At 35.1% G+C, this 26,110-nt stretch overlaps 2 protein-coding genes across 20 annotated transcripts in view; both read right to left on the bottom strand.

Annotated features, from left to right (window-relative positions):
- Nucleotides 1-1,592: 1,592 nt before the first annotated feature.
- Nucleotides 1,593-3,294, bottom strand: LOC127510954 (heavy metal-binding protein HIP-like). Its single transcript, XM_051891140.1, has 4 exons — nucleotides 2,771-3,294; nucleotides 2,543-2,596; nucleotides 2,322-2,453; nucleotides 1,593-2,141 (listed from the first exon to the last, which is right to left on the bottom strand). Exons 1-4 carry the CDS (start codon nucleotides 3,183-3,185, stop codon nucleotides 1,840-1,842), a joined length of 903 nt encoding a protein of 300 aa, XP_051747100.1. The 5' UTR covers nucleotides 3,186-3,294; the 3' UTR covers nucleotides 1,593-1,839.
- A 4,010-nt stretch (nucleotides 3,295-7,304) lies between these two features.
- LOC127510861 (polymeric immunoglobulin receptor-like) overlaps nucleotides 7,305-26,110 on the bottom strand; it is a 75,380-nt gene continuing 56,574 nt past the window's right edge. For 2 of the 19 annotated variants that reach the window (XM_051890969.1, XM_051890964.1), the window contains 5 exons: nucleotides 15,106-15,385; nucleotides 14,859-14,987; nucleotides 13,858-13,935; nucleotides 13,634-13,698; nucleotides 12,974-13,546 (listed from right to left, as the gene is read on the bottom strand). In XM_051890969.1, coding sequence (XP_051746929.1) covers nucleotides 13,433-13,546; nucleotides 13,634-13,698; nucleotides 13,858-13,935; nucleotides 14,859-14,987; nucleotides 15,106-15,385 — 666 coding nt within the window. In that variant the 3' untranslated portion in view covers nucleotides 12,974-13,432. The other 17 variants (XM_051890967.1, XM_051890966.1, XM_051890968.1 and 14 more) reach the window with 17 other exon arrangements.

Genomic DNA, 26,110 nt, shown 5'->3' with positions numbered 1-26,110 from the left:
ATGCATGCATATAAAAAGATAAATAGACATGCATATAAATTATAAATAGACATTATATATATATATATATATATATATATATATATATATATAAAATACAAACATATATGTACTTACATACACAAAACCACACATATTTCTTTATTTAAAAGGTATTCACTAATATTGATACATACAAAAAAACCTGCATGTTTAAAGTAATATGGGTAATTAGTGAGGCATTAATTCACTTGTCAGGGTATGCCAATGTTTAGAGATGCAGATATGGTGCCAAATATTTCATTAAATTTAGTTATTTTATGTTTGAAAGTAGCTATTGTCACAGACACGCCAGGCTCCACCACTGTCCAATCACAGCGCACTCCCTTACCCGAATACTGAATACTCACATGTACCTGCACCCAATCAGCACGCCAATCAGCCACCATATAAAGGACACTCACACACACACTCACTCACCGTCCGGTCTCGTTCGCATTAAGGACTTACCTCCATGCTTACCTCAAGGACTCCAGTCGATCTACTTACCTGTCTCCGGCGTCTCGTGTGTGTGTGTGTGTGTGTGTATATATAATTATAATTTAAATGCATTTTGTTTTAATGACTACAATATTATCATTGCTATTTGTCTGCGAGGGGCACTTTTGATAAATTTCAAAAAAGGGCAGGGGCTTGAGCCCCCAAAGCCCTCCCCTTTGCACATGCCTGTCCTTATTGTCATTTTCTTTTGTTCTAATTTTATTACTGACTGTCTACTTGATTATTTATTAATTGTATTATTAACTTTTAACTTATATGCAAGTATTTGTTTTGCTGTGGTTTGTTTAGCCTATAGATTTATCATATTGCCCATCGTAAGTGATCATGTTATTAAAGCTTCTACACAACTAGACTGGACTATCTATAATAGCCTAACAAGTTTAAAATAAATATGATTTCAGATTTGTGAAGACTTGTGTAATAATGCTGTGCACCGCACTCAACACCCCCCTTTCCATGTCTAAAGATGTCCATAGGTTGTTTTAAAAGGTAAAATGTATCAGAATTTGTTAAGAGACCAAAATAAACAAGATTTATGCATTTTGTTTGTCCTTTGTGTCATGTATGTATGACTGTTGTGCATCTAACATAATACATAATCTGGTAAATGTGCTGTCCTAATTATAAATAAAACAAGCACATTTTTGTAAATTGCTTCCACATAATCACTTATTTTGATAGCAATATTCATAAAAATATGAGGAAAAGAAAATGCCACAATGTCTCTTTATTCTCTTATTTATTTATGTAGTATAAAGAGATACAGATCAAGCAGAAGTAACAAGCTGTAAGTTATTTTTATTATATTAAGGTGCCCTAGAACCCTTTTTCACAAGATGTAATATAAGTCTAAGGTGTCCCCTGAATGTGTCTATGAAGTTTTAGCTCAAAATACCCCATAGATTTTTTTTATTATTCAATTTTTTAACTGCCTATTTTGGGGCATAATTAAAAATGCACCGATTCTGTGCGTGTCCCCTTTAAATGCTCGCGCTCCCCGCCCCCAAGCTCGCAACTCTCTCACATGTGAGATTAATTTGTCCTGTCTGTCTCAGTGCTGAAACAAACAGTTTCAGCACTGAGACAGACAGGACAAATTAATCTCACATGTGACTCAAAAGTGTTTTGTTACATTAAATGTACATTAAAGTTACATTTATAGACAGTTCAGACTTTTATACAGTAATCTATTGCAAATTTCAAACACACATTAGTCCTTATTTCATACAGTTTCATATGTTAATGATTCTTCATGAGCTTCATCTTAAATTATACGCTGAAGGTTCAGAATTATTGGAATCACATTCTGCAAAGCTCTTGTTCTCTTAAGGGAAACAGTAGGAAACCACTGAAAGTGTTGTGGTTATTCTCGCTATCTGCTATCCTCCTGCCAGACCAAAGTCTCACATAGACAACATCTCCAACCTCCAGGATCAACACAACTCCATTTGAGGAGTTTAACGTACCCTGAGCCTGATCCCCATGCACCATAACCATGTGCTGTCCATTCTTAATAATGGATACAGTTGCTCCAGTTCCACCATGACCATATATAGAGATTCTGAACATGTACGCTCCTTTCAGTGGGGCTGTGAAAATACCTAAATCAAATAACAAGAGATACAGAATCAGCTGTTTCCTGTATGATTGCTTAATTACCAAACACACTGTGTAATAGTTTTGAAAGATGGCAGATCATTTAATTCTCAAACACATTACACAACTGCAGAGAGGTCTGAATGGAGCAGAAGGTTTTATGACTCCATCTCATTGATAATTACCTGTAACTGGGTTGTAGGCGTTCCCTATGTTTGTGAAGACTTTCCTGTAGGTTAGTGTGATTTCAGTGGTAAAAGGACCAATATATCCACTGCCAGATTCCATCAGTCCAGCTGAAAAAGCTATTTCTCTGTCTGAAAAACATAAGCAATATTGCGATATATTACTGTATTACACTGGGAATGTAAACACTGAATTTAACATCATTCAAGCACACTTTCACCTCTATTTTCCTTTCTCAACTCCTCCACTTGACTCAGAGTAAGATTTGAAATTTCTGTGAAGGAATAAAGATTCTGTTAAATGACATTTACACTGATTATTGTAATAGATAACACAATTTACACAGTATACACTCAACTTTACACTAACATTTACACTATACAATGTACTGCATTGATGTTTTACTTTGAGGATCATTTATAAAAGATTGAATGTTTTGGTGAGGTACCATCATTTTTCTTGTTCAGCTCTTCCAGGATAAACATCTGTTGTTCCCTCAGTTGCGTCTCTAAAGCTCTGATGTTTTCTTTCTGCTCTGTATCTGCGGCGGTCAGTTCTCTGTTCTTTTCTTTCTGCTCTGTAACGGTGGCGGTCAGTTCTCTGATGTTTGCTTTCTGCTCTGTAACGGTGGCGGTCAGTTCTCTCAGTGCTGCATGGATGTCAGGGATGCCCAGATTACAGTATTGTTGGCTGTCAGTTGAAGCTTCAGCTCTCAAAGTGTCTGTTTGAGGTGGATTCTGTCTTCCGTCCTCAGAGCTGATCTGTTGACTGATCTCATTCTCATTGAGTCCTCCATCTACCTGCTGCTGGACGACAAACACAAAGGTTTCCAACAGCAGCAGTATACATACTAAAGCCTTCATTCTTCACTGATGTTTGTTTCCAGCTCTTGATCTGTCATCCCCACAGCCTCTCATGTTCCTTTTATAGTGTCCTGATTTACTGTCTTTTGTACTTGATTTATATTGCTCCAGATAAAGAAGTAGTTCAAGTTAATTGTTAATCATAATTAAAGGAATGTTCCAGGCTCAGTAGATGTTTATCTCTATTCACAACATTTGTGACACTTTGTTGATCTCAACAGAAAATAACTTGATTCATCTCTTAAAATATTTTATCAGTGGTCGGCAACCTTGTAGCATGCGAAGGGAAAATCACAGAAACCTCCGGTCATGTGAACTGAGTTTCTGATCCGCACACTAGCGCAGGTTAAAATCTCACACTTTAATAGTATTTATTGAACCTAACTTAATAAAACAGGCTGTGTGACTGTAAGTAATGTTTACCTCAAAATGTACGTCCATGTGCAAGTTTGAGTGACTTTATTTAAATTAAATACATTAGTTATTGTCGTGTGCCAGTGATTATCTTGACCTCTGATATATTTCTGACCTCTGGTATAGATGGTCACACCACTCTCTGGTATCCATGTGCATATCTTACAACAGTTCCCAGGTTTATCAGCTTTACGTTATGACAAAAAAATAAAAAGAGGAAACATTGGATATAAATTTACACAGAAAAAATTAGTAAGAGATGTTTACATATATAATGTTTAAACCTTGTGGCTCAACTATTGAAACAGTGTGTGTTTTAATGTTTACTGCTTGGCCCATTTATTTCCATTGTAAGTGCCTTACATTTTTTTTAAACTAAAGAACGAGTTGACATTTTTTCTCTGGTGATTGATATCATGCCACAAATGTTGCTGATGGAGTTCAAATTGTGCTGAATCCACAAAATGTCCCTTTAAATATTATTTTTCCTCCACGAGCAACAACATCCTGTATCAACAGATGTAAAACTGAATAAACGCACAAAACTTATCAACTTAAATTTAATGACACATATAAAAACTCATGCACTCATGATAATGTTGACATTGATTTGTTTTATGGTACCATAATGTGAGCCAAGTTATCTATCTTTGTTAATTATTACTCACTCATAGATTCTGTCAGAGTTCAATCAATTTTTCATTTACACTTTTGGCAGATGCTTTAATCCAAAGCAAATTATATTACAATTTAATTTCAATTTATTTGTATATCATCTTTTATAATGCAGATTGTTGCACAGCTTTACAGAAAATATAAAGAAAATAGTCTTTTAAAACACACCCAGGTGAAAAAAAGTACACTTCTGTAATGTACTTAAAGTGCTCTATTTTCGCACACTAATTTTGTACTTAATATACTAAAAATGAAAGATAATCTTAAGAACATCTAAGTGTACTCAACCGTGCTATTTTGACACACCATGAAATATGAACTAAAATGTGCCTTTAATATACTATCTCTGTATTTAAAAAATGTATTTAGTTACTGCTTGTAGTAAGAATGTTTAGTATATTATTAGTGCGTGAAAATAGAGCACTTTAAGTACATTATAGAAATGGACTTTTTTTTCCACCTTTTTTTCAAATTTCCATCTTGAGTTATTGTTGTCAGCATTAGCTATGTAAATGTGTGCACATATCCTTTGTTGGAAGTGCATTGATGCAGTGAGTTTATTATGGTGTATGGTAAGTATTTATCTTGATAAAGATTGGATTGTTTTTATATGGTGGTTCTGATAACGTTTTCTGTTTTGGTTCATATGCAGAGTTAAAAAGCACACTGTAGGTAATACTACTGTTTGTATGTGTACAACTATTTCCTGTTCTCATTTTACTCTTCGTTCACCACCCTGGTTGCTTTAGGACAACTGTGCACGATGGGCAATGTGCATTTAAAGCAAGTAAATGATGACAGAATCGTCATTTTTGGGTGAACGATCCCTTTTAGTAGGGTGTTAAGACACATCTGTACCCTTTGCTTCACAGGACACATGTGCTTTACATTATATATTTATCTACTAGTATTTTCTAACATGCAACTATGTCATGTTTGGTCTCATCTGACAGCTTATAAACTGAACTGAATTGTGGTGAACTTTATATTAAAGTATCCTAATGTACAATCTAGGTGTTATTGTTTAAACACGCATTGAGGGGAATATGTTTCAGTTTCCTGTCAGCTGGTTTTAGTGTTGGTATTCCACTCATGTTTAACAATGTGTTGACAGAAAGGTAACTGTTGATCTGGAAGAAAGGCTTTAACCCTGCCACTTCCGCACACCGGTGCATAACCTCTTACTACAAGAAAGGCTTTTACAGCCTCTTCTTCACAGCAGTGCTTTGTTTGTTACAGTTAAGTTTTTCTATAAAGTATGTTTTTCCATTCTACTGTTTGTATTTTTAAACATGTAACTTTGTCTGCTTTAAAGGATTTGAGAATCTTTACTTTTACCACTGATAATGTTGAAAGCTACAGTGATTGTAACTTTATAATTATCCTAGTGTTCAGATTTACTTATTTATTTATATAGCGCTTTTTACAATACAGATTGTTTCAAAGCAGCTTCACAGTGATAACAGGAAATTACTGCAACAAAGTTTGTGATCTGGATCCAGCTGACTTTTTATTTGTTTGCTTCATCATGTGTGCCGCCAGGGTGTGTAAACCACCATAAAGTATATAGTGGTAATGAAATAATGAAAGTATATTTTTTGACACATACAGAAGCCAAAATGTTTTCACTTTATTTAGATTTTATTTTGATGGTCCCTTTAACATATTCTGTTGACTATAAGTAATTAGAGTATTATGTATAGAGTATTAGTAGACTGGCAGGATTATGATTAGTCTGTTGTCATAGTCTGTTGGAGGGCCATCAAAATAAACAGCAGATATTAAGCAGACAGTCTACTAATACTCTGAGAGTTAGTAGACATGTAGTTGCAAAGTTAATTATTGTCAACAGAATGTCAAAAGGGACAATCAAAATAAAGTGTTACTGCAAAAATGACATTCAGGCTGTTAAACAGGCCTGCAGTAAAAGCTTCAGATCAGACCCTGAACACACACTGATTCGTATCACACAAAGAATGGCTGCAAATAAATAAACAGCTCATTATCTCTGAATCTGGATTTATTCCGATTGGAAACCACAGAAACTGGAAATAAATGATATTTTGCCTGTAATTACGGTCACGTTAACTAAACGATCCTTCCCATAATCTTACAGACAGAAAAAAGACACTTGTGTAATAATTTCAAACAGACTTTGGACTGAACAGCACTGAATTGAAGCATTTAGAGCAAGTGCTCATGGGGTCTTTAATCTTGTCTGAAATTAAGATAAACAACATTTTGAAAGATTATATAAACCCACATAAACTGATAATGTACTGAGAATAAAAATTCCAGCGATTCATGTACAATGAACTGATGTTCAGCTTTCCAAAAGCAATATTCCAACACACATCAGTACATACAAGGAGCGAAACGGCAGAGAATGTACAAAATGTGTAGTATTTGTGTGTGTGTTCCAGATATTCCTTTTGATGTGGAGACCAAATGTCCAATAGATAGTAAAACCTGCATTTTTTGACATTGTGGGGGAAAAAAAATCGGTCCCCATGAGGAAAACAGCTTATAAATCATAAAGTGCGTTTTCTTCTTCTGACTAACATATAGATGATATTTAAATTAAATAGGCTAAAATGCCACCAATAAAAAGAAAAATCGGTCACACTTTCTATGAAGACTGTAATTTATAATGCATTATAATGCCTTATAAACACCATTATAATGTTGTATCGTCTGATAAATAATCATAAAAACGGTTACAATGCATTAAATTACTTTACTACTTGTGGTTATAACGATTGAGAGTGTGATGATTTATAATTGTTTATATATCCCATAATTTCATATATTTTACTTTCTTGACGTTGTTTACTTAAGATCTGCACAGTATCATACTACATCTTATGAGTGGTCTTTAACTGCTTAAAGTGATGAAAACAAAGTCTTCTTTTAAACATCTAAAAAGCTTTATAATGTGGTCTTAATATTTATAAGTGGTCTTTGTCTGCGTTAAGTAAAGTAACAAAAGTTAAGTCTATTCATGAGGTATCATGAATGGGTTATGACACATTTGCTTTGAACATTTTATTTGCAATACTTAGAAAATAAAATGTGCTCCATTATGTAAAATCAACAAAACAATACTGTATTGTTTCAAATGTAAAGAGTTTCCAGTGAGCTTATTCTACGTGGGTCACAGTAAAAATAGCATCAGTCTAATAGGAAACACTCAAATGGAAACAAAGTAACAAAGTCTCTCTGATTTGTGTTGTGAGAATATGCAAAGTCACAAAATGCTCAGCTAAACAAAAGAAATAAGTGAAACCGTGGTGTCTGCTGAAACGGCAAGTGAGACAAAACAGAGGAACAGGCCACTCTACTTACCTAACTCAGGCAGCCCTGAAGGAAACACCTAACCACTAAATTAAGAGAAGTATCAAACCCTGTCTATTTCTACCAATAAATGTGCCCAGTGTCTCTGTTTTGTCGTTCCACTGGCCCAGGAACTTCAAAACATCGGGTGCAGCACTTTCTGTGTACGTTGAATACGGAAGGCGTTCTGGCAGAAGCTCGACATTTGACTTCATAACTTGTTTAATTATGGATATTTTTTTACACAAATGCATCGCTTCGCTTCAGAATGCCTTTATTAACCCCCCGAGCCGTGTGGAGCACATATTTATGATGGATGGATGAGGATGGAAGCTTTTTCTTCAGCTCATACTCGTGAACCCTATTCACTGTCATTATAAAGCCCGGATGTGTCAGGATATTTATTAATATTTCTCCGATTATGTTAATCAGGAGCAAGAAAGTCATATACACCTAGGATGGCTTGAGGGTGAGTTAAGCTTGGGCTAATTTTCATTTGAAAGTGAACTAATCCTTAAAAAAGCTCCAGTGTTGATCAGTGTGTGGATCAATCTGAAATGCTCAAAGCAAAATTGTCACATGAAAAGAGGCTCGAGTCCCCTTTAAAGTTCAGGTACAATTTGCACACTGAATATAGGTAGGAGATCTTCATTTTGAACTCTCAAAGTGCACCAGATTGATTCATTTTACTTTAAAATGTACAAAATTTTCTATGACAATAATGCCTGTAAATATACAACTACGATTATAGAGTTGTCTGCATAAAATGCCTTGTGAACATTCACACGTTTGCCCTGTGATAAATTTATTTCCATAAATACTATTTCAATTTCAATTCTGAGCATATACTTTCACTTACCTACATCAATTGCTCCATCAATATGATCACTACATATTTTACGATTTCTTTGCATCAATTATCTTTTTAGATAAAAACAAGGGCTGTGAAAGATTGTGCTACAGTTAACAATGTATATTAATCGCAAACAGTTTAATATAGGTACGTTTTTTACTCGTAGTAAAATACGTCTTTTGCTGCTTAGACGAGACAGATAGCCTAATGATTTATGCAACAGATGCTCTTTACTCCTCTCACTTGAACTAGTCATTAATAGAAACGCACAGGTGAAATACAAACACTGAGAATTTAAATTACATTGGCTACTAAATAATACAGTTAGCGATAATAATGTTACCAAATAAAGTTACTTAAGTCCATATCATATTCCCATGTTTATTTATATCTCTGATGAGGATTGATGCTTCAGTTGACAATAGCAAACATTAGATCTTCATGAAGGCCGAGTGTTGTTCCACGCAGAAAGAGAAGGCAGTTTTTGAGCCATTTAGTCCCCCAGCTGTCGGAACAAAATCAGGAGATATACATTACACTCTTTAGTGTTTTGTATGGATAAAGAGATCCCTGTGGATCACCGCATAATCAACAGGAAAAAGATTGAACGTATCTCCGTACCTCGTTGAATTACCACACAGACGTAGTTACACAATAATATAACAAGGATGTTTTCTTTCGTCTCTATCACCATCTTCTCATTAAAAAAATTATTATATCTAGCCAAGTTTCATGTTTAAGTTTCTTCTTGCACCAAATGCAAGCGTCGCTAAGACCAGAAGGGCACGAGCGGAAGTGACCATGCGCACAGTCGCATCGCTGCAGCTCACCGGCGCCATCTTGTGCACCTAGTCCATAGTCACTGTTATGGTTCTTTTGATAATAGTTTAGTGATTGAAATAAATCATGTCACGCACGGAATGACAGACGTTGCTTACAGTGATTTCATTCTTAGTTTGGAGTCGATTCTCAATTCTCGAAGCCATGAATCGACCAAGTGATTCTTTTTGGAGGTTCTTCTCCTTCCCCTCCTTGCAGCTTTTTTGCGCGGTAATGGTGTCGTGTGTGTCCAGAATTTTACAAGAGCACAAGTAAAGTATTACGTTTGAACTAATTTAACATTTTAATTAGCTTAACATATAACAGGATGAGTTATCTTAAGTTGTTGAATTGTTTGCTGATGTTGTTTGCCAAATGTAGTTTTGAGGTGTTTCTTCCCGCTCCCTTCACTTGTAATGCATGACTCTGCATCTCCACTTTTCTTTTTTTATTTATCGGCTTCTGGAAAAAAATGAACAACTTCACACATATTGACACTGACAAATCTGTCCTCAAACCAAAGGCCCAAAATACAGAATTAAAACAAATGTTGAAGCTGACATTGGCTTCATGTGAGACAGAGAAATGGTGTGTATATATCAAGATACTTTATTTGTTGTAATTTTCAGTGCAATTATAATGATGCATATATGGCTTTGTCTTTAGGCCAGATAGTTAATGCTGCCATCCTTCTGCTGCCATCTCTTTTCAAAGAAAAGGACTCGGCACTCTGTCATGGATCAGGTCACTTCAACAGAGAAAGAATGTGTTCAAAATCTCAATCACACGTTATCAATGTTAGCTAATTTATATTTTTTCCCCCAAACCATCCCTAATGCCAAAACAACTAATGTATGAATGACATAAATTAAGTATTTTGGCTTCAAAACAAAATATATATATTTCTAATTTTACACCCCAGACTTTATGTAGGCCTACATTGAAAATGAGCCCCGCGCATGATATGCGGGAAAGTAAGATGTCAACTCACAAGTATGTTTTATTAATCATTCGTTGAAACATGACATTTTATTAGGCTAATATGTCCCTGTGTTTTAATTTCACTGTTTTAATTCATTTTGTGGCTGCCTTTTAGCCTACTTATTTTTCAGATCATAAGAACGAATTAATCCAATGTTCTCATATTTTAACTTATACAAAGGATTGATTTAATAAAAAGTGATCAATAATTTTTTAGTTCATTGTTATTGTGTGTGGGTGTTTTTATTTATTTTTATTTTCGTTTTTCTCTCGGTTGTCTTGTAGGTGGCAGAAGAGATGATAAACACCTGATCCAAATTAGGAGGTGGAAATATAAGTGATCCTGTTACATGTATGGTGTGTGTGTCTCATCCACTGGAAGTCACATTTGTTAGCTGCGTACGTCTCATTTAAGAAAGAAATGACAGTATTTTACATCTCAGGAAGAATAACAGTCAATTTTATCATGGTTACTTTTCTTAAATAAAACATCCTTGATGACGTATGCAGCCTACACTCAAAAACATGATACGTTGGATTTACTTAATTTTTTTTGTCAACAGGTTCCACGTAACTTGATTATGTTGCATTTAATTAATATTATTTATTTCAGTCAACTTAAACTTATTACATAAGGTTAACTCAATGCCATTTAGTTGAATCAGGTTAACATTCTTAATTATCCTAAAATTAATATCAAACTGAAATTATATTACAAGTAATCCAGTTTAATTGATTAGTTTATTTACTCTGTGAAGACTCTTATTGTTAGGCGTAGTTAAGAGCCAGAAGATGGTTTTATTCCATCTATGGCATGCCTAAAATAACTGATTTTATTATTAAAACAACTTTAATCAGTAATAATACCATACTAGGAATGTGACGGTGAGAAAATTTTCCCACCGGTTAATCGACATGTGACAACACCGGTGACACCGGGGTGCGGGGCCTCTACCTTTTTTTTTTTTTATGGGGCCGTTCCACATATCGCGTCTAAAAACGCGTGGAAAGCGCGGCCACGTCGCTTTCTCCTTGTTTCCAAAGCGCGTGCGCTCCCGTGGCGTCTATCATTGCTATGCAACCATGAACCAAAGTCCCTTTAAGACTATAGTCTTTGCATGAACTGCGCTCTCCGCGACGAGGAATGTTTTTGACATGAAAAATAAAAACCGCCCTGTACAGCTATGATCAGCTGTTTGGCTGAGCTTTCAATGTTTTGTTACGGAAAGGCCGACTTTCACTTTCAAATTAGCGGCAATTTCTTGAATGGTGGGTTACTCTTATTGAAAAACACTCAACAAAATGGACATTTTGGCATAATTTGTGTGCGTTATGGTGCGTTAAGAGCAAAAGAGAACTCAATGCTGGTGTTTAAGAGTACAACTAAAAAATGAAAACAAAAATAAACAATGAGGCTGAATTGGTAAACAAGTCACTTATTCATCTTATGAAAGAGTGAAACGAATTAAACTCTACCTCTCATTCAAACCAGATGATCCGACAGTTGCTGGACGCATCGCAGCCTGCCTGACAGCCATTTCTGCCTGGATGAAGGACCACCACCTTCAACTCAACCTTGCAAAAACAGAACTGCTTGTGGTCGATGCCACCCCAACACTTCATCACAACCTTTCCATTCAACTTGGGTCGTCAACCATTACTCCTTCCAGGACGGCCAGGAACCTCGGCGTGGTGATGGATGATTGTTTAAGCTTCACAGATCATATCGCTACAACGGCCCGGTCCTGCAGATTTGCTCTGTACAACATTAGGAAGATTAGACCCTTCCTATCGGAGCTTTCCACACAAATTTTTGTCCAAGCTCTTGTTCTATCCAGACTGGGCTATTGTAATGCTCTCTTGGCAGGCCTTCTAGCATGCACTGTCAAGCCTCTACAACTGATTCAGAATGCTGCAGCAAGACTGGTCTTTAACGAACCGAAGAGAGCGCATGTCACACCTCTCTTCATCAGTTTGCATTGGCTGCCAATTGCTGCTCGCATCCAATTCAAGGCTCTGATGTTTGCCTACAGAACATCCACTGGCTCTGCACCACTATACCTAAACTCACTACTTCAGACTTATGCGCCCTGCAGAAGCTTGCGTTCTGCAAGTGAACGGCGTCTTGTGGTGCCATCCCAAAGGGGCACAAAATCACTCTCACTGACTTTCTCCGGGTCTGTTCCTGGTTGGTGGAATGACCTACCACGCTCTATCCGAGCAGCCGAGTCTTTAGCTATTTTCAAAAAACTGCTAAAGACATATCTTTTTCGTCAACACTTGACCCAGTAATATAGCACTTTCTTTATTTATGTTTTACTTTTCTTTTTTCGATTTTCTATTCTTTCTCCATATATGTGCGTATATATTTTAAAAAAAAAAAAAAAAACAACAACCTTGCTACGAGCACTTTACCGATGAAACTGACTTGACACGGCACTTACATACTGTTGTACTCATGTTGATTTGATTGCTTCTACTATTCTCATTTGTAAGTCGCTTTGGAGAAAAGCGTCTGCTAAATGACTAAATGTAAATGTAATGGAAAAGTAAGAAGAAAAAAAAATGGATGGAGGGGACATGGTTCTATCCATTGGTTGTTGATCGGATGGAGGCGGATCTGGATGCGAGCTTGCAGTCGATTGTAAGGAAGAGGGGTTTATGAGGACAAAATGACTCAAAGTTTTTACCAGAGAGAAGTCTACTGTTTTCATTAGAAGTTAAGACAAAGTTAAGAAATTTTGAATTTACATTTTAGAAAAAAGTTTTAAAATATGAAACATATGGATGACTTGTTCACTATGAGATCAATAATCATTTCATGGCAAATTTAAACATTAAATATGTCAACTGCTAAATCCGACACTATGTTTTGTGAGAAATGAGTCACACCGTGTGTATGCACTTTCACCAAATTTGGTGAAAGTGCATGCACACGGTGTGACTCATTTCTTTGTTCCTCTATTAGTGCTCAGCTTTCTGAAACTAGAAACATGCAACTCCTTAATTCTCTAGTCCTGCTTTAAAATAAATTCTGAAAGAACCTCCAAACAATGAACAGGTTTTCTTCTCAATCTGAGGTTACACAAATCCCTCAATAATAAAATGTACATGGTTGTTTCATTCTCTATAAAATGCTCACCATTAAATTGATTATATTCTTTCTTGACGTTTAGCGTTTAAATTTGATTGGGGCGTACTCGGTGTGCTCTGCTAGGTCTCGCTCTATGTGAGCTGGTGTGGCTGCAGTTTTAACATGGACTACAGCAGAATACGTCACGTCATCCTGGAGAGAGAGGAAAAGATGGGGTGATTGCTGACACAGTATTCAATAAGTTACGTAACCATTGTGCAATAGTGAGTTTGTGCTGACCATAACGTCTTGTTCTCTATTTAGTTCTTCTTCATCCCTGGTCACCTTTTTCACATTTCTGCCTCCTACAACATAAAACATTTTAGCCAGAATGTTTTAATGTCATCAGAGAAATGTTTTCAATAGTCGTTGGTTTTGTACCTATTATTCTATAGTGTTTCAAGAGTACACAGCTGGTCATTTACGAGTATATCTGTAAAGAACGTGTGATTGTGTTCACGTACCTCTGCATCTCCAGTAGGTAAATGCCAGTAATGCCAGTAATAGTACTGAGAGAATCACCCCCAACAAAATGAAAACACCTGTGAAAAAAAACAGAAATGCAGTACAAATATTCCACACTTTGATACAATAAAAGCTGCGTGCACAATTAAATGTACACTATTTAACTTCTGGTTAGAAACAAAACTGCATGCATTTTGTGTAAGATAATTGTTTTATTGTATTTTGGTTCTGTGTGACTGTGCAAATTAATATCTTTTACAATAGAAAATGCTTTACAATGAACTCTGTTAGAGAGCTACATATTACAATTTATCTGTTCAATAAAATACCTAACCTTACTCACCTGTTGAGTATTAAAAACGACATCTCTTCATTGCTTTTACAACATTTCAAATTCGAAAAGCCAAGCCCGTGTTAATTTTCTCATTCTTTTTGTGACAACTAACCTATGCCACTCCCACACCGTACATGTGTCAAAATAGCCGGAGCAACTTTCCTTTTAACTTTTCTTTTTTCTTTTCTTTACGGATATGAAGAGACACACACAGGCGAGTGACTTGTGTATGGCACGTCCTGATTTTGCCAGGTTAGACGCGTTCCTGTGTTTTGTTGATCCAGCAACATTCCTGTCGAAAAATTTAATCCAAACCATAACCCTTCCCCTAAACCTGACCCTATAAGTTATGTATAAGTTAAAGGTTGTAGCCTAAACTTGACTGAAACTTGTCCCTCAAATCTGATTGGTTGATTGAAATGTTGTACTTGATGAAATCAGTGAAATCCATCCAGACAGTTCTAAAATATAAACACTTATAATAGGCTTACCATAGTGAATCAGGGTAAGACAGAAACACTTTTTGTAAGGGCTATATTGACGCATTATTTAAATTGTTAATTTTTATAAAAAATAAATAAATAAAAAATTACATAGGGAACTTTTAAAAATGATGAAAGATAATGATAAAATATTGTAATTGTGGTATAATAAAAAATGACTTACATTGAGGTGTGTGGTGTGGTTGTTGAGGTGGTGGAAGTTCTTGTGTTTGGTGTGAAGGTTGATGTGTTGATAAACTGATGGATGTATGGATGTGTGGTTTCTCTGTCCCGAGAGTAACTGTCAATGATACTATAACAATGCAGACAGCATGTCATCCTACAAGTTTACCTCATTCCTCTAAATATGTAGATTCTTCATAAAAACAATAGTAATGATGATCAAAGTAACATCAACAGAACAAAACTACCTTCAACACGAAGTCTGTAGGAGACTGTTTGAGACGAGACAGAACAATAATAGTCTCCTTCGTCCTCTGCGGTCAGTGCTGATATGTGTAGAGAGAGATTTCCTGGAGATGTTTGATTTAACAGTTTGACTCTGTTCTTGTGGCTCTCAGTCTTTTCATTTGGGTAAATTTCCTTATAAGTGTTTTCTACAAAATACACCCATTGTATCTGTTCAGGTTTAGCCAGTAGTTCAGAGCATGAGCAGGGCAGAACCACAGACCCTCCTGCATATCCAGTCACCTCATTCAATGTCTCTGTGCTCTGAACCAAATTACAGCCTAAAAAAATATTTATACAAGAAAAAAGCCATTAATGACCTACACTGTAGTAAGACCACAAGTGAAACTCAAAGGTCAATGAATGTACAATTTAAAGTCTGTCACTGGTTCTCTGAATTTATTAGTTAATTATTTTTTGAAAATGAAAAAAAAAAAAAATATATTGTAAAAAAGAACAATTGAATGTCTATTCCTGAGCTGTCAATCATGTCTAACAAGAGCGATTCATATTTCTAGAAGAAGCATCACTTACCCTTCACTGTTAAATGAATGTATGTATATTGTTCAGTCTTACACTTATAGTACCCTTCATCTTCCTTTCTGAGGCCAGAAATGAGAAGAGACAGATTTTGTGGAGAACTTTGATTAAACAGCACACGTCTGCCGCTGTACTTCTCATCCTCAAATACTGGAATCCATCGTTCTCCATTGCCAAAAAACTGCCATGTGAATGTCTTGGCTGTAGACTGAGGATGAGCGCAGGAGCAGGGCAGCACCACTGAACCACCTGTGTAACCTGTTATTTCTATTATCTGCAGCTCATTTGAAAGAATACAGCCTGCAAACAAGAGAGCTTGTCAAAAACTTACAAATGGGCTTTACTGGAATATATAATAATCAGGAAAAAAGCTGAGAAGAGCCTTCAGGTTTCTGTTCATGAGCAGCACTTTATTGTGTTTATTAGATCTCACTGTAATTCTCTTTGAAGGAACTGGACATTTAATATCAACAACTTATTCTCTGAAGGATTTTTGATCAGCAACATGTAGTTTAATTCAATGTAAATTATGTTAATGTAAATTAACATGATTTTGAAAATGTTATGAGGGCCTTCATTCAAACCTTAGCAACTTTTAATGAACACAGAAAGACAATGTTGTTTTATTTATTTCTCTTTCATTTGTGTACACAAATACAATTTTTATTTTCTGTATGCATTATTTCACTATTTAAAAAAAAAAGAAGAAGAAGAAGAAGCTGCCCTCCTGATTTATGATACAACAACCACAATGTCTGTTTCATCCTTTAGGAATTCAAAGACCATTTCAGTTTGAATATCTCTGCCATTGACAAATTAATTCAACGTTCTGCACGTGTGAACAGACACAGTCCTATCTTAGAAAAACTACAAAATACAGTTTTCTTAAAAGATGCTTTATGCTGCTTTATTTTTTAAAAGTTGTTTTTAGATGTTTTAATTTTTTAACTGATGTTTTAAATAACTACAACCACTTAATACACTGATCTCACACCAGTTCCTCATAAACTAAAAGATAAATCAATAAAAGTCTTAACTTACCAGTACTAAATTCAGTCATAAAAAGGAAAAGATATAAATGGTCCCTCATGGCTGGTTCTCACTCACTAATGGCACGACTCTGTTTTGTGTGGGCTCTGTCTTTTTTCTTTTTCTTTTTTTGGTTCCTGTTAGCTCTTTTTAGAAACTCTAACTTCCTGTTTCATGATACATCTCTGTATTGTGGTAAAAATAGCAACAGGGTAGTAGAGGTCTGCGTGGGACTGTTTTTTTCGTCCTGCTCCCGCCAAAAATTCACTCTGTGTTCACCCGCTATCCGCATATAGTGATTTTCTTCCCGACCCGACGAGTCCCGCTAAAGATTGTTTCCAGAATCTCGCGTTTAAACTTCCCCTAAAGAAAGAGAGTGATTGGGGATAACAAATATAAAATGTTGCATTACAAGATTTGTATTTGTCTATGATGTTGTCAACACCCTAAAAAATGTCAAAGAAAAAAATGTCACAGAGAAAAATAGGCCAAATTAAATAGCCTTCAACATGTCCCTCAAAACTATAGGCTATGCCAAAATTACATAAACTAAAACTGTTGGCTTACTAGATAGCCTATACTGCAAAATGAAATCTTCTTTAACATCCACGCAAGAACAGAATGACGCTGACTGACGACCGTTTCAGAAAGTCTCTCCTTCAAAATCCGATCACAAAGGTTGAATGATCTCTGAAGGTGCACTCGCGCAGACCTCTAATGCAAAGAACATATCTTGCCAGGTTTCTCAGGACAGGGAACTGGGACTGTGTGAACGCCACCACTGCAGAAAGTTTTGTTCACTTCAAGTTCAAGCACAGATGCACTGATGTCAAAGCATCTCGGGAGCCACCGGGTTATTGTCAGACCGCCCGCTCCCGCCTAAAGTACACTAAAGTTACCGACTGCAATCCAACTTTCATTCAAAATTTAATCCCGCGCAGCAAGAAATCTTATCGGGTCCCGCGGTAATGCAGACCTCTACAGGGTAGTGTCAGTAGCTCACCGAGAGCAACCATTGGACGTCACCGATATGGGACGCACTGTGTACCTAAACAAAATGGTGCCCCCATTCTCCAAATATGACATGGATTTTTTTTAATAATGTAAATCTTTTATGGGTTTTCTACTACATATTTCAGTAAGAGACATTAATATTAAATCATGAATTTAAAACTCTTTTTGTAGTTCTATGACCCATTCATAGGAGCAAAATGCCACCCCTGCACGTGATAGTGGGACAATTATAATTTAATACTTTTTATTGTTGTTTTTAAGCCTTATTTCATTTGAGAGCGTGCTCATAGGCGACTTTTTTATATCAACACTTTGCTTTTGATAAAGCTATAGCTATATATTATGTCAGTCTCACTAGTTTTATTCAGTGCTTTCAAATTCTTTTTAACTGTAAAAATAATATACAATAAATATGAGTTTATAAAATAAAATGTCCTGTAAGCGCTCAGTAGAAACACCACAGACTGTAAAAATAGATATGGACGACGCACCTTCACTCTCTTCCATTGTAGTAACTGAAGCCGTCAGTGTGCTAATGTGGTCCAACTTTTTGAGTCTCGAGTCTGTGCAGTAGTGAGCACGAAGTGGAGCCAATAACAGTAACAATAAAGATAATAATGAACAACAATACAAAAAAAGAAACAAAGCGCACACACACACACACAAACACAACTAGAGGCAGATACTTTTTTTGATGTTATATCTTTGCACCAAATATTTCATACAGTTCAAAAACATGAACCAATACATTTAAACAATCCAATCAAACCAACAAACAACAAAATTATACATTGACTACTTTAAACCAACACAACATAATACACCATAAGATAAAGCATAAATTCTCAGTTCTTTAACTGAGCAATATCAATGTAAAGACTAAGAAATAATATCCAATCAACCCCAATAACATAATTCAAAACACCAAATCAACTTACAACGAAACCAAATAATACAAATAAGAAAAATACAATAAACAAACCAAAACAAACCAAAAAAAAAAAAAAAAACCCCACTTCAATCCAGCTCGAACACGCCACAAATTAACAATGTACTGGGCTCAAACGACCACCAGGTGGCAGCAGAACAAGAGGCAACGGTCTTGTGTCTCCAAGACAAACGATGCACAAAGTCTTCGGATGGTGTCGTGTGTGTCCAGAATTTTACAAGAGCACAAGTATTACGTTTGAACTAATTTAACAATTTTAATTAGCATAACATATAACAGGATGAGTTATCTTAAGTTGTTGAATTTTTTGCTGATGTTGTTCGCCAAATGTAGTTTTGAGGTGTTTCTTCAGTAATGCGCGCGCTGACAGGATGGCTGCGTTTTCTTTGAAAGTCTGACAGACATCGACGGTAATTTTGCATACATAAAACAATTTTAAATAGCCAAAACAAAATATCAAGTATTATTTGTTATTTTTCTAATTGGTGGGAAATGATCTCATTTAATGGTCTTACCTACGCAAATATAGTTTGGAGCTGTTTTTTTCCAGCTCCTTAACCTCAGTTCGACGACAGTGAGTCCATTATTTTTGGGGAGTCTTCACAAACATCTAACGGTAAGTGAATTTATTAAATAATTATATATACTAAAATAAAACATTGTTTGCTAATTTCTTTCTGTTTGTGTGGCAGTGAGTGGTGTAATAATACAACCTCAATCCAGTGAGTAATGTACCCAATAAAGGTAGTTTCAGATTAGGCCTTAGTTAAATGAGGACATTCAAGTAAGTAGCTTTTATAAACGTGCCTTAGGGGAAAAAATATGCAAAAGTTTGCATCTTGAGACAAAACAGTAGCACTGACATATTTTAAGCCAGTGCAAATTGCTGCTCAATCATGCATTTTCATCTGGGATTAATCTAAAACCTTATCTGTGAGGTCCCATATTTACTAATTTAAGTTGATTTTTGTTCTGTTTATTTAGTAACTGAGGTTTGATTCTAATCATAATGAAACAATAATTGAAAAAAAAAAAAAATAATATATATACACATATATATATATATATATATATATATATATATATATATATATATATATATATTTTTTTTTTTTTTTTTTTTTTCAGTACAAAAAATGCTATTTTTTTGTTATAATTGTGATTTCATTATATGTAGATATTAATCCAACTGCAAAAAACCTTGTGAAAAGATGTCTTTGTTAGTCAGATAGCAAATGGTGGAGCTCTGCAGCCATCTACTGGATAAAGGGATCATTTTTTACTTTTAAAACGGCATTTTCCAAAAGATGGGCAAAAATCTTACACTAAACCATGTCAAATTATCCATGCTATGCCCATGAATGAAAGTTAGAAATGTGGGTCTTTTATAAAGTGAATTTTACATAAAAAGCTGTTTTTGTATAAAAACCTATTTACTTTTTTTATTTATTTCTAAAAAATATAAATTCTCCCAAAAAAAAAAAAAAAAAAAAAAACCGCACAAATGTGGAGTAAAAACATTAATAAACTGAGTAAAACTACATTTGTTTAAAAACAAAAAAAATATATATATATTTGGTAACAAAATTACATTTTGTTGCCTGAGGTCTCTGGAGACCCCAAACGAACAGCGCGCAAGAGTTAAAGGCAGATATTTTGCTCCTAATGGACTAGGCCTACTTGCACTGAGCCTCGTGACACACATCCGGTTTGAAATAATACAGCTCAGTTATTTTGGGTTATATATAAATAGAAATATCCAAAAATAAAACATCTAAAAACAAATAAAACGTTATTCATCTTTTGGACAAAAGCAAGAAGAACAAATAAAACCAAATAAAAATGATTTACAGGCGCAGTTTCTATTTATAACATGTTTTTGCAGCGTTGTCCAATATAGCCAATCACAGACATATGTGTTGATTTCTTGCACACAATGTCCAATCTTATGCATTTAAGATAGCATCCACTGCCCCGCTCATAACGTCTGAGTTTTTGTTCAGTGCTGAATTCTGCATGCTGGCAAATCCTCTGATTATAACAGAGGATTTAATAACAGGGCTTTGTGAGATTGCGATGAACTAAGATGTCATCTTTTTAGGGATTATTAAGGGAGCGCACTTTGGAGTCAAGAAAGCTGAGACCAAATTTGGACCTCATAAGGCAGAGGCTCAAAAGAACAAAAAAAAAAAAAATACAGGGCGGAGTACATTTTTTGTACAGAATAAAACAAGTACAGAATTAAAACAAATGTTGAAGCTGACATTGGCTTCATGTGAGACAGAGAAATGGTGTGTATATATCAACATACTTTGTTGTAATTTTCAGTGCAATTATAATGATGTATATATGGCTTTGTCTTTAGGCCAGATAGTTAATGCTGCCATCCTTCTGCTGCCATCTCTTTTCAAAGAAAAGGACTCGGCACTCTGTCATGGATCAGGTCACTTCAACAGAGAAAGAATGTGTTCAAAATCACAATCACACGTTATCAATGTTAGCTAATTTATATTTTTTCCCCCAAACTATCCCTAATGCACGAATGACATAAATTAAGTATTTTGGATTCAAAACAAAATATATATTCCTAATTTTACACCCCAGACTTTATGTAGGCCTACATTGAAAATGATATGCGGGAAAGTAAGATGTCAACTCACAAGTATGTTTTATTAATCATTCGTTGAAACATGACATTTTATGAGGCTAATATGTCCCTGTGTTTTAATTTCACTGTTTTAATTTTGTGGCTGCCTTTTAGCCTACTTATTTTTCAAATCATAAGAACGAATTAATACAACGTTCTCATATTTTAACTTATACAAAGGATTGATTTAATAAAAAGTGATCAATAATTTTTTAGTTCATTGTTATTGTGTGTGGGTGTTTTTATTTATTTTTGTTTTCGTTTTTCTCTCGGTTGTCTTGTAGGTGGCAGAAGAGATGATAAACACCTGATCCAAATTAGGAGGTGGAAATATAAGTGATCCTGTTACATGTATGGAGTGGGTGTGTGTGTCTCATTTCAAAGGCTGCATCCACTGGAGGTCGCATTTGTTAGCTGCGTACGTCTCATTTAAGAAAAGTAACAATTTGATTGCAAAGTAAGAAGGAATTGACAGTATTTTACATCTCAAGAAGAATAACAGTAAATTTTATCATGGTTACTTTTCTTAAATAAAACATCCTTGATGACGTATGCAGCCTACACTCAAAAAAATGATACGTTGGATTTACTTAATTTTTTTTTGTCAACAGGTTCCACGTCACTTGGTTATGTTGCATTTAATTAATATTATTTATTTCAGTCAACTTAAACTTATTACATAAGGTTAACTCAATGCCATTTAGTTGAATCAGGTTAACATTCTTAATTTTGTCCAAAACCATTAAGTTTAATTATCCTAAAATTAATATCAAACTGAAATTATATCACAAGTAATCCAGTTTAATTGATTAGTTTATTTACTCTGTGAAGACTCTTATTGTTAGGCGTAGTTAAGAGCCAGAAGATGGTTTTATTCCATCTATGGCATGCCTAAAATAACTGATTTTATTATTAAAACAACTTTAATTGTTGTTAGCAGGTCCTCAACCCAAGCACATGTTCTACACTTCACCACAATGGTAACCCCAAAACTATTAACATAACAGGAACTTTTAAATACCACAATAACAAAGTAAACATTAAAAAGTCTCTCCATTTTCTCATGTTGCTAAAAACTGCTTAAAATAACACTTTATTTCAACATTTACCTTCCCAGATCAGCCCATTTGCATTTGCAAAGCATGATGGGAAGTGAAAGTCCTGTTTGATTGAGTCCTGGTTGAGTTTACTTGATTGAAACATGTTATTGTAATATGAAAACATCAAGTTAAGTCAAAAAGTAATTGTTTCAAGTCAATTTAACACGAAGCAATTAAATTTGAACCAGAAACCTGATACAATGGTGTTGAATCAGTTAGGTTGAAATAAGTTGCATCAAAAAAAAATTTTTTTTTTGAGTGTACAAATGCTGCCTTCGAAATGGGACGCAGCAAGCATCTTCAGCTGGCTTCTTGTTACCTTGCACAAAAGGGATCTTTCGTCATTTTGGACTTTTCAGGTTGCATAAAATTGTATTATATTCTGTAAAACCCCTAGAATTATGTAATAAACTTCAGTCAGTTATTATTAAGTAATTATAAGAAATTTAAAATGAAATTACAGTATTAAAGGTTAGTTATTTTATTTATTTTATGTATGTATGGTGGGGAGGTGTGAAAAATATAAGTGACTTGATTAAAAAACAAAATTAGTCATTTTATTAAATAATTTTCCATTTATAATAAATAGGGTATTATTATTACTTTTATTATAATATACTTTTTTTTCGCCTTTGGACAGTAACTCTGTTTCTGTCAATAATAACATATCAGTAATAATACCATACTAATAATAAATTTAAGAGTACAACTAAAAAATGAAAACAAAACCAAACAATGAGGCTGAATTGGTAAACAAGTCACTTATTCATCTTATGAAAGAGTGAAACGAATTAATGGAAAAGTAAAAAAAAAAAAAAAAAAAATGGATGGATGGATGGAGGGGACATGGTTCTATCCATTGGTTGTTGATCGGATGGAGGCGGATCTGGATGCGAGCTTGCAGTCGATTGTAAGGAAGAGGGGTTTATGAGGACAAAATGACTCAAGAAGTTCTTACCAGAGACAAGTCTGTTGTTTTCATTAGGAGACAAAGATAAGAAATTTTGAATTTACATTTTAGAAATAAGCTCAAAAAAAAGTTTTAAAATTAGGAAACATGGATGAATTGTTCACTATGGAGGTCAATAATGATTTCATGGCAAATTTAAACATTAAATATGTCAACTGCTAAATCCGACACTATGGTTTGGGGGAATAGAGTCACACCATGTGCATGCGCTTTCACCAAATGATCTCATTTTGATGACTCATTTCTTTGTTCCTCTATTAGTGCTCAGCTTTCTGAAACTAGAAACATGCAACTCCTTCATTGTCTAGTTCTGCTTTAAAATACAATCATTCTGAAAGAACCTCCAAACAATGAACAGGTTTTCTTCTCAATCTGAGGTTACACAAATCCCTCAATAATAAAATGATCATGGTTGATTCAATCTCTTTAAAAGGCTCACCATTAAATTGACTATATTCTTTCTTGATGTTTAGCGTTTAACTTTGATTGGGGCGTACTCGGTGTGATCAGCTGGGTTACTCTCTGTGTGAGCTGGTGTGGCTGCAGTTTTAACATAGACTACAGCAGAATACGTCACGTCATCCTAGAGAGAGAGGAAAAGATGGGGTGATTTCTGACACAGTATTCAATAAGTTACGTAACCATTGTGCAATAGTGAGTTTGTGCTGACCATAACGTCTTGTTCTCTATTTAGTTCATCTTCATCCCTGGTCACCTTTTTCACATTTCTGCCTCCTACAACATAAAACATTTTAGCCAGAATGTTTTAATGTCATCAGAGAAATGTTTTCAATAGTCGTTGGTTTTGTACCTATTATTCTATAGTGTTTCAAGAGTACACAGCTGGTCATTTACGAGTATATCTGTAAAGAACGTGTGATTGTGTTCACGTACCTCTGCATCTCCAGTAGATAAATGCCAGTAATGCCAGTAATAGTACTGAGAGAATCACCCCCAACAAAATGAAATCATCTGTTGAGAAAACAGAAATGCAGTACAAATATTCCACACTTTGATACAATAAAAGCTGCACGCACAATTAAATGTATACTATTTAACTCCTGGTTAGAAACAAAACTGCATGCATTTTGCGTAAGATAATTGTTTTGTTGTATTTTGGCTCTGTGACTGTGCAAATTAATATGATCCTTTACAATAGATAATGCTTTACAATGAACTCTGTTAGAGAGCTACATATTACAATTTATCTGTTCAATAAAATACCTAACCTTACTCGCCTGTTGAGTATTAAAAAACAGCATGTCCTCATTGCTTTTACAACATTTAAAATCCGAAAAGCCAAGTCCATGTTGATTCTCATTCTATTACAAGCTCTGTCGCGTTATCTTTTTGCCAATAGACTCCTCTGTTCTAATTCCTCCGAGGTTAGAGATTTAGCATGCTCCATGTCAACCTTTCTTGCTGGTTGTGATAACTAACCTATGCCACTTCCACACCGTACATGTGTCAAAGTAGCCGGAGCAACTTTTCTTTATTTACGGATATGAAGAGACACACAGGCGAGTGACGTGTGTATGGCATGTCCTGATTTTGCCAGGTTAGACCAAGCGGCAACCTCCCCCAGTTTCTCTTGAAGCCAATACGGAAGTGACTTAAACTGCGATTCATGGACTGGCCACTAGGGACAGGCTCCAAAAGAGAGCAGACTCTCATTGAGTCCCATGTTAAAATGCCCAACTTTACAGCAGAAAAAAACATGTTTACAGCTAATTTTGCCCTTCAAGACAACTCTGAGGGGGGTGAATTTATTTTTTATAACTCATCTGTTTAAATTATATTAAGCCTTAAAGTTCTGCATAATTAAGGGCGTGGTCACTTGAGTGACAGGTACAATTGCTGCTGCTGTCTGAGCCGTCATGTTACCTCAGCTAACTCCAGCCGCTGAATTTGGCGTCTCTGCCGTGTTTGTGCTTTTTTCAGGATTATTTTATACAATTATAAAATAATAATATATACAATTATACAATATTATGGCTCGCTGCATTGGTCGAGACTCGAGGCAGTTGTGGAAGATAAACAACACGCGTTGTTGGATCGTGGCATTGGCTAAAAGTTTTGCTTGTGAGATTTACTACAGTGACAATGGCGGGAGGATATAAAACTCAGACAGCACTGCTTGGATATTATAACTAAAACTGCTGCATTTTTAAAAATTATACTTTGGATGCAGGCTCATTTATTTGTGAGATATGTGATCATATACAGTTTTACAACATAAACTCTGCTCAGGTTGCATAATTTCTTGAACGATGATGGAGAGCAGATCATTCAAAAGAAATGTGATGCAAACAACGGATAATATATGAATATTTCATGGATTTAACGCCTTTGTGGACAAAAAGTACTGTTTTCAATGGACACTCGTGGACATTTTACCCAAGTGCCACGGATTGGATTTATGTCGCGATTGCTATTTTATTAAAAAGGTATGAAGTCTCGTTTTGATTTTGCGCGTTATTTTTACACTCGACACAAATTACAATAGCTGGTGCTGGAGCATCTATATTGTAAAAAAGACACCGTAGATTGACCTTTAGAACTTTATAATGATATAACTTTTCTTTATTAATATTTTAGATAGTATCTAAGATAGATAGATAGCTCCTTAGCCTGCTAACATGATCACGTCGAGCTAGGCAGGTGTGTATTCAGTAATCCGTCACCTCAGCTCCAACTGTGTCAACATATTTTGTTGATC

This window comes from Ctenopharyngodon idella, chromosome 4, assembly GCF_019924925.1.
Source record: "Ctenopharyngodon idella isolate HZGC_01 chromosome 4, HZGC01, whole genome shotgun sequence".
Lineage (NCBI taxonomy): Eukaryota > Metazoa > Chordata > Actinopteri > Cypriniformes > Xenocyprididae > Ctenopharyngodon > Ctenopharyngodon idella.
The sequence above is the reverse complement of the archived record's forward strand: the minus strand, read 5'-3'. Positions and strand labels throughout refer to the sequence as shown.

Coding starts and splice junctions, on each gene's coding strand:
- LOC127510954 (XM_051891140.1), bottom strand. CDS start 3,185: ATGAAGGCTTTAGTATGTATACTGCTGCTGTTGGAAACCTTTGTGTTT. Junction 2,597..2,770: donor GCTGAACAAGAAAAATGATG/GTACCTCACCAA, acceptor ATTCCTTCACAG/AAATTTCAAATCTTACTCTG. Junction 2,142..2,321: donor CGCCTACAACCCAGTTACAG/GTAATTATCAAT, acceptor TATTTGATTTAG/GTATTTTCACAGCCCCACTG.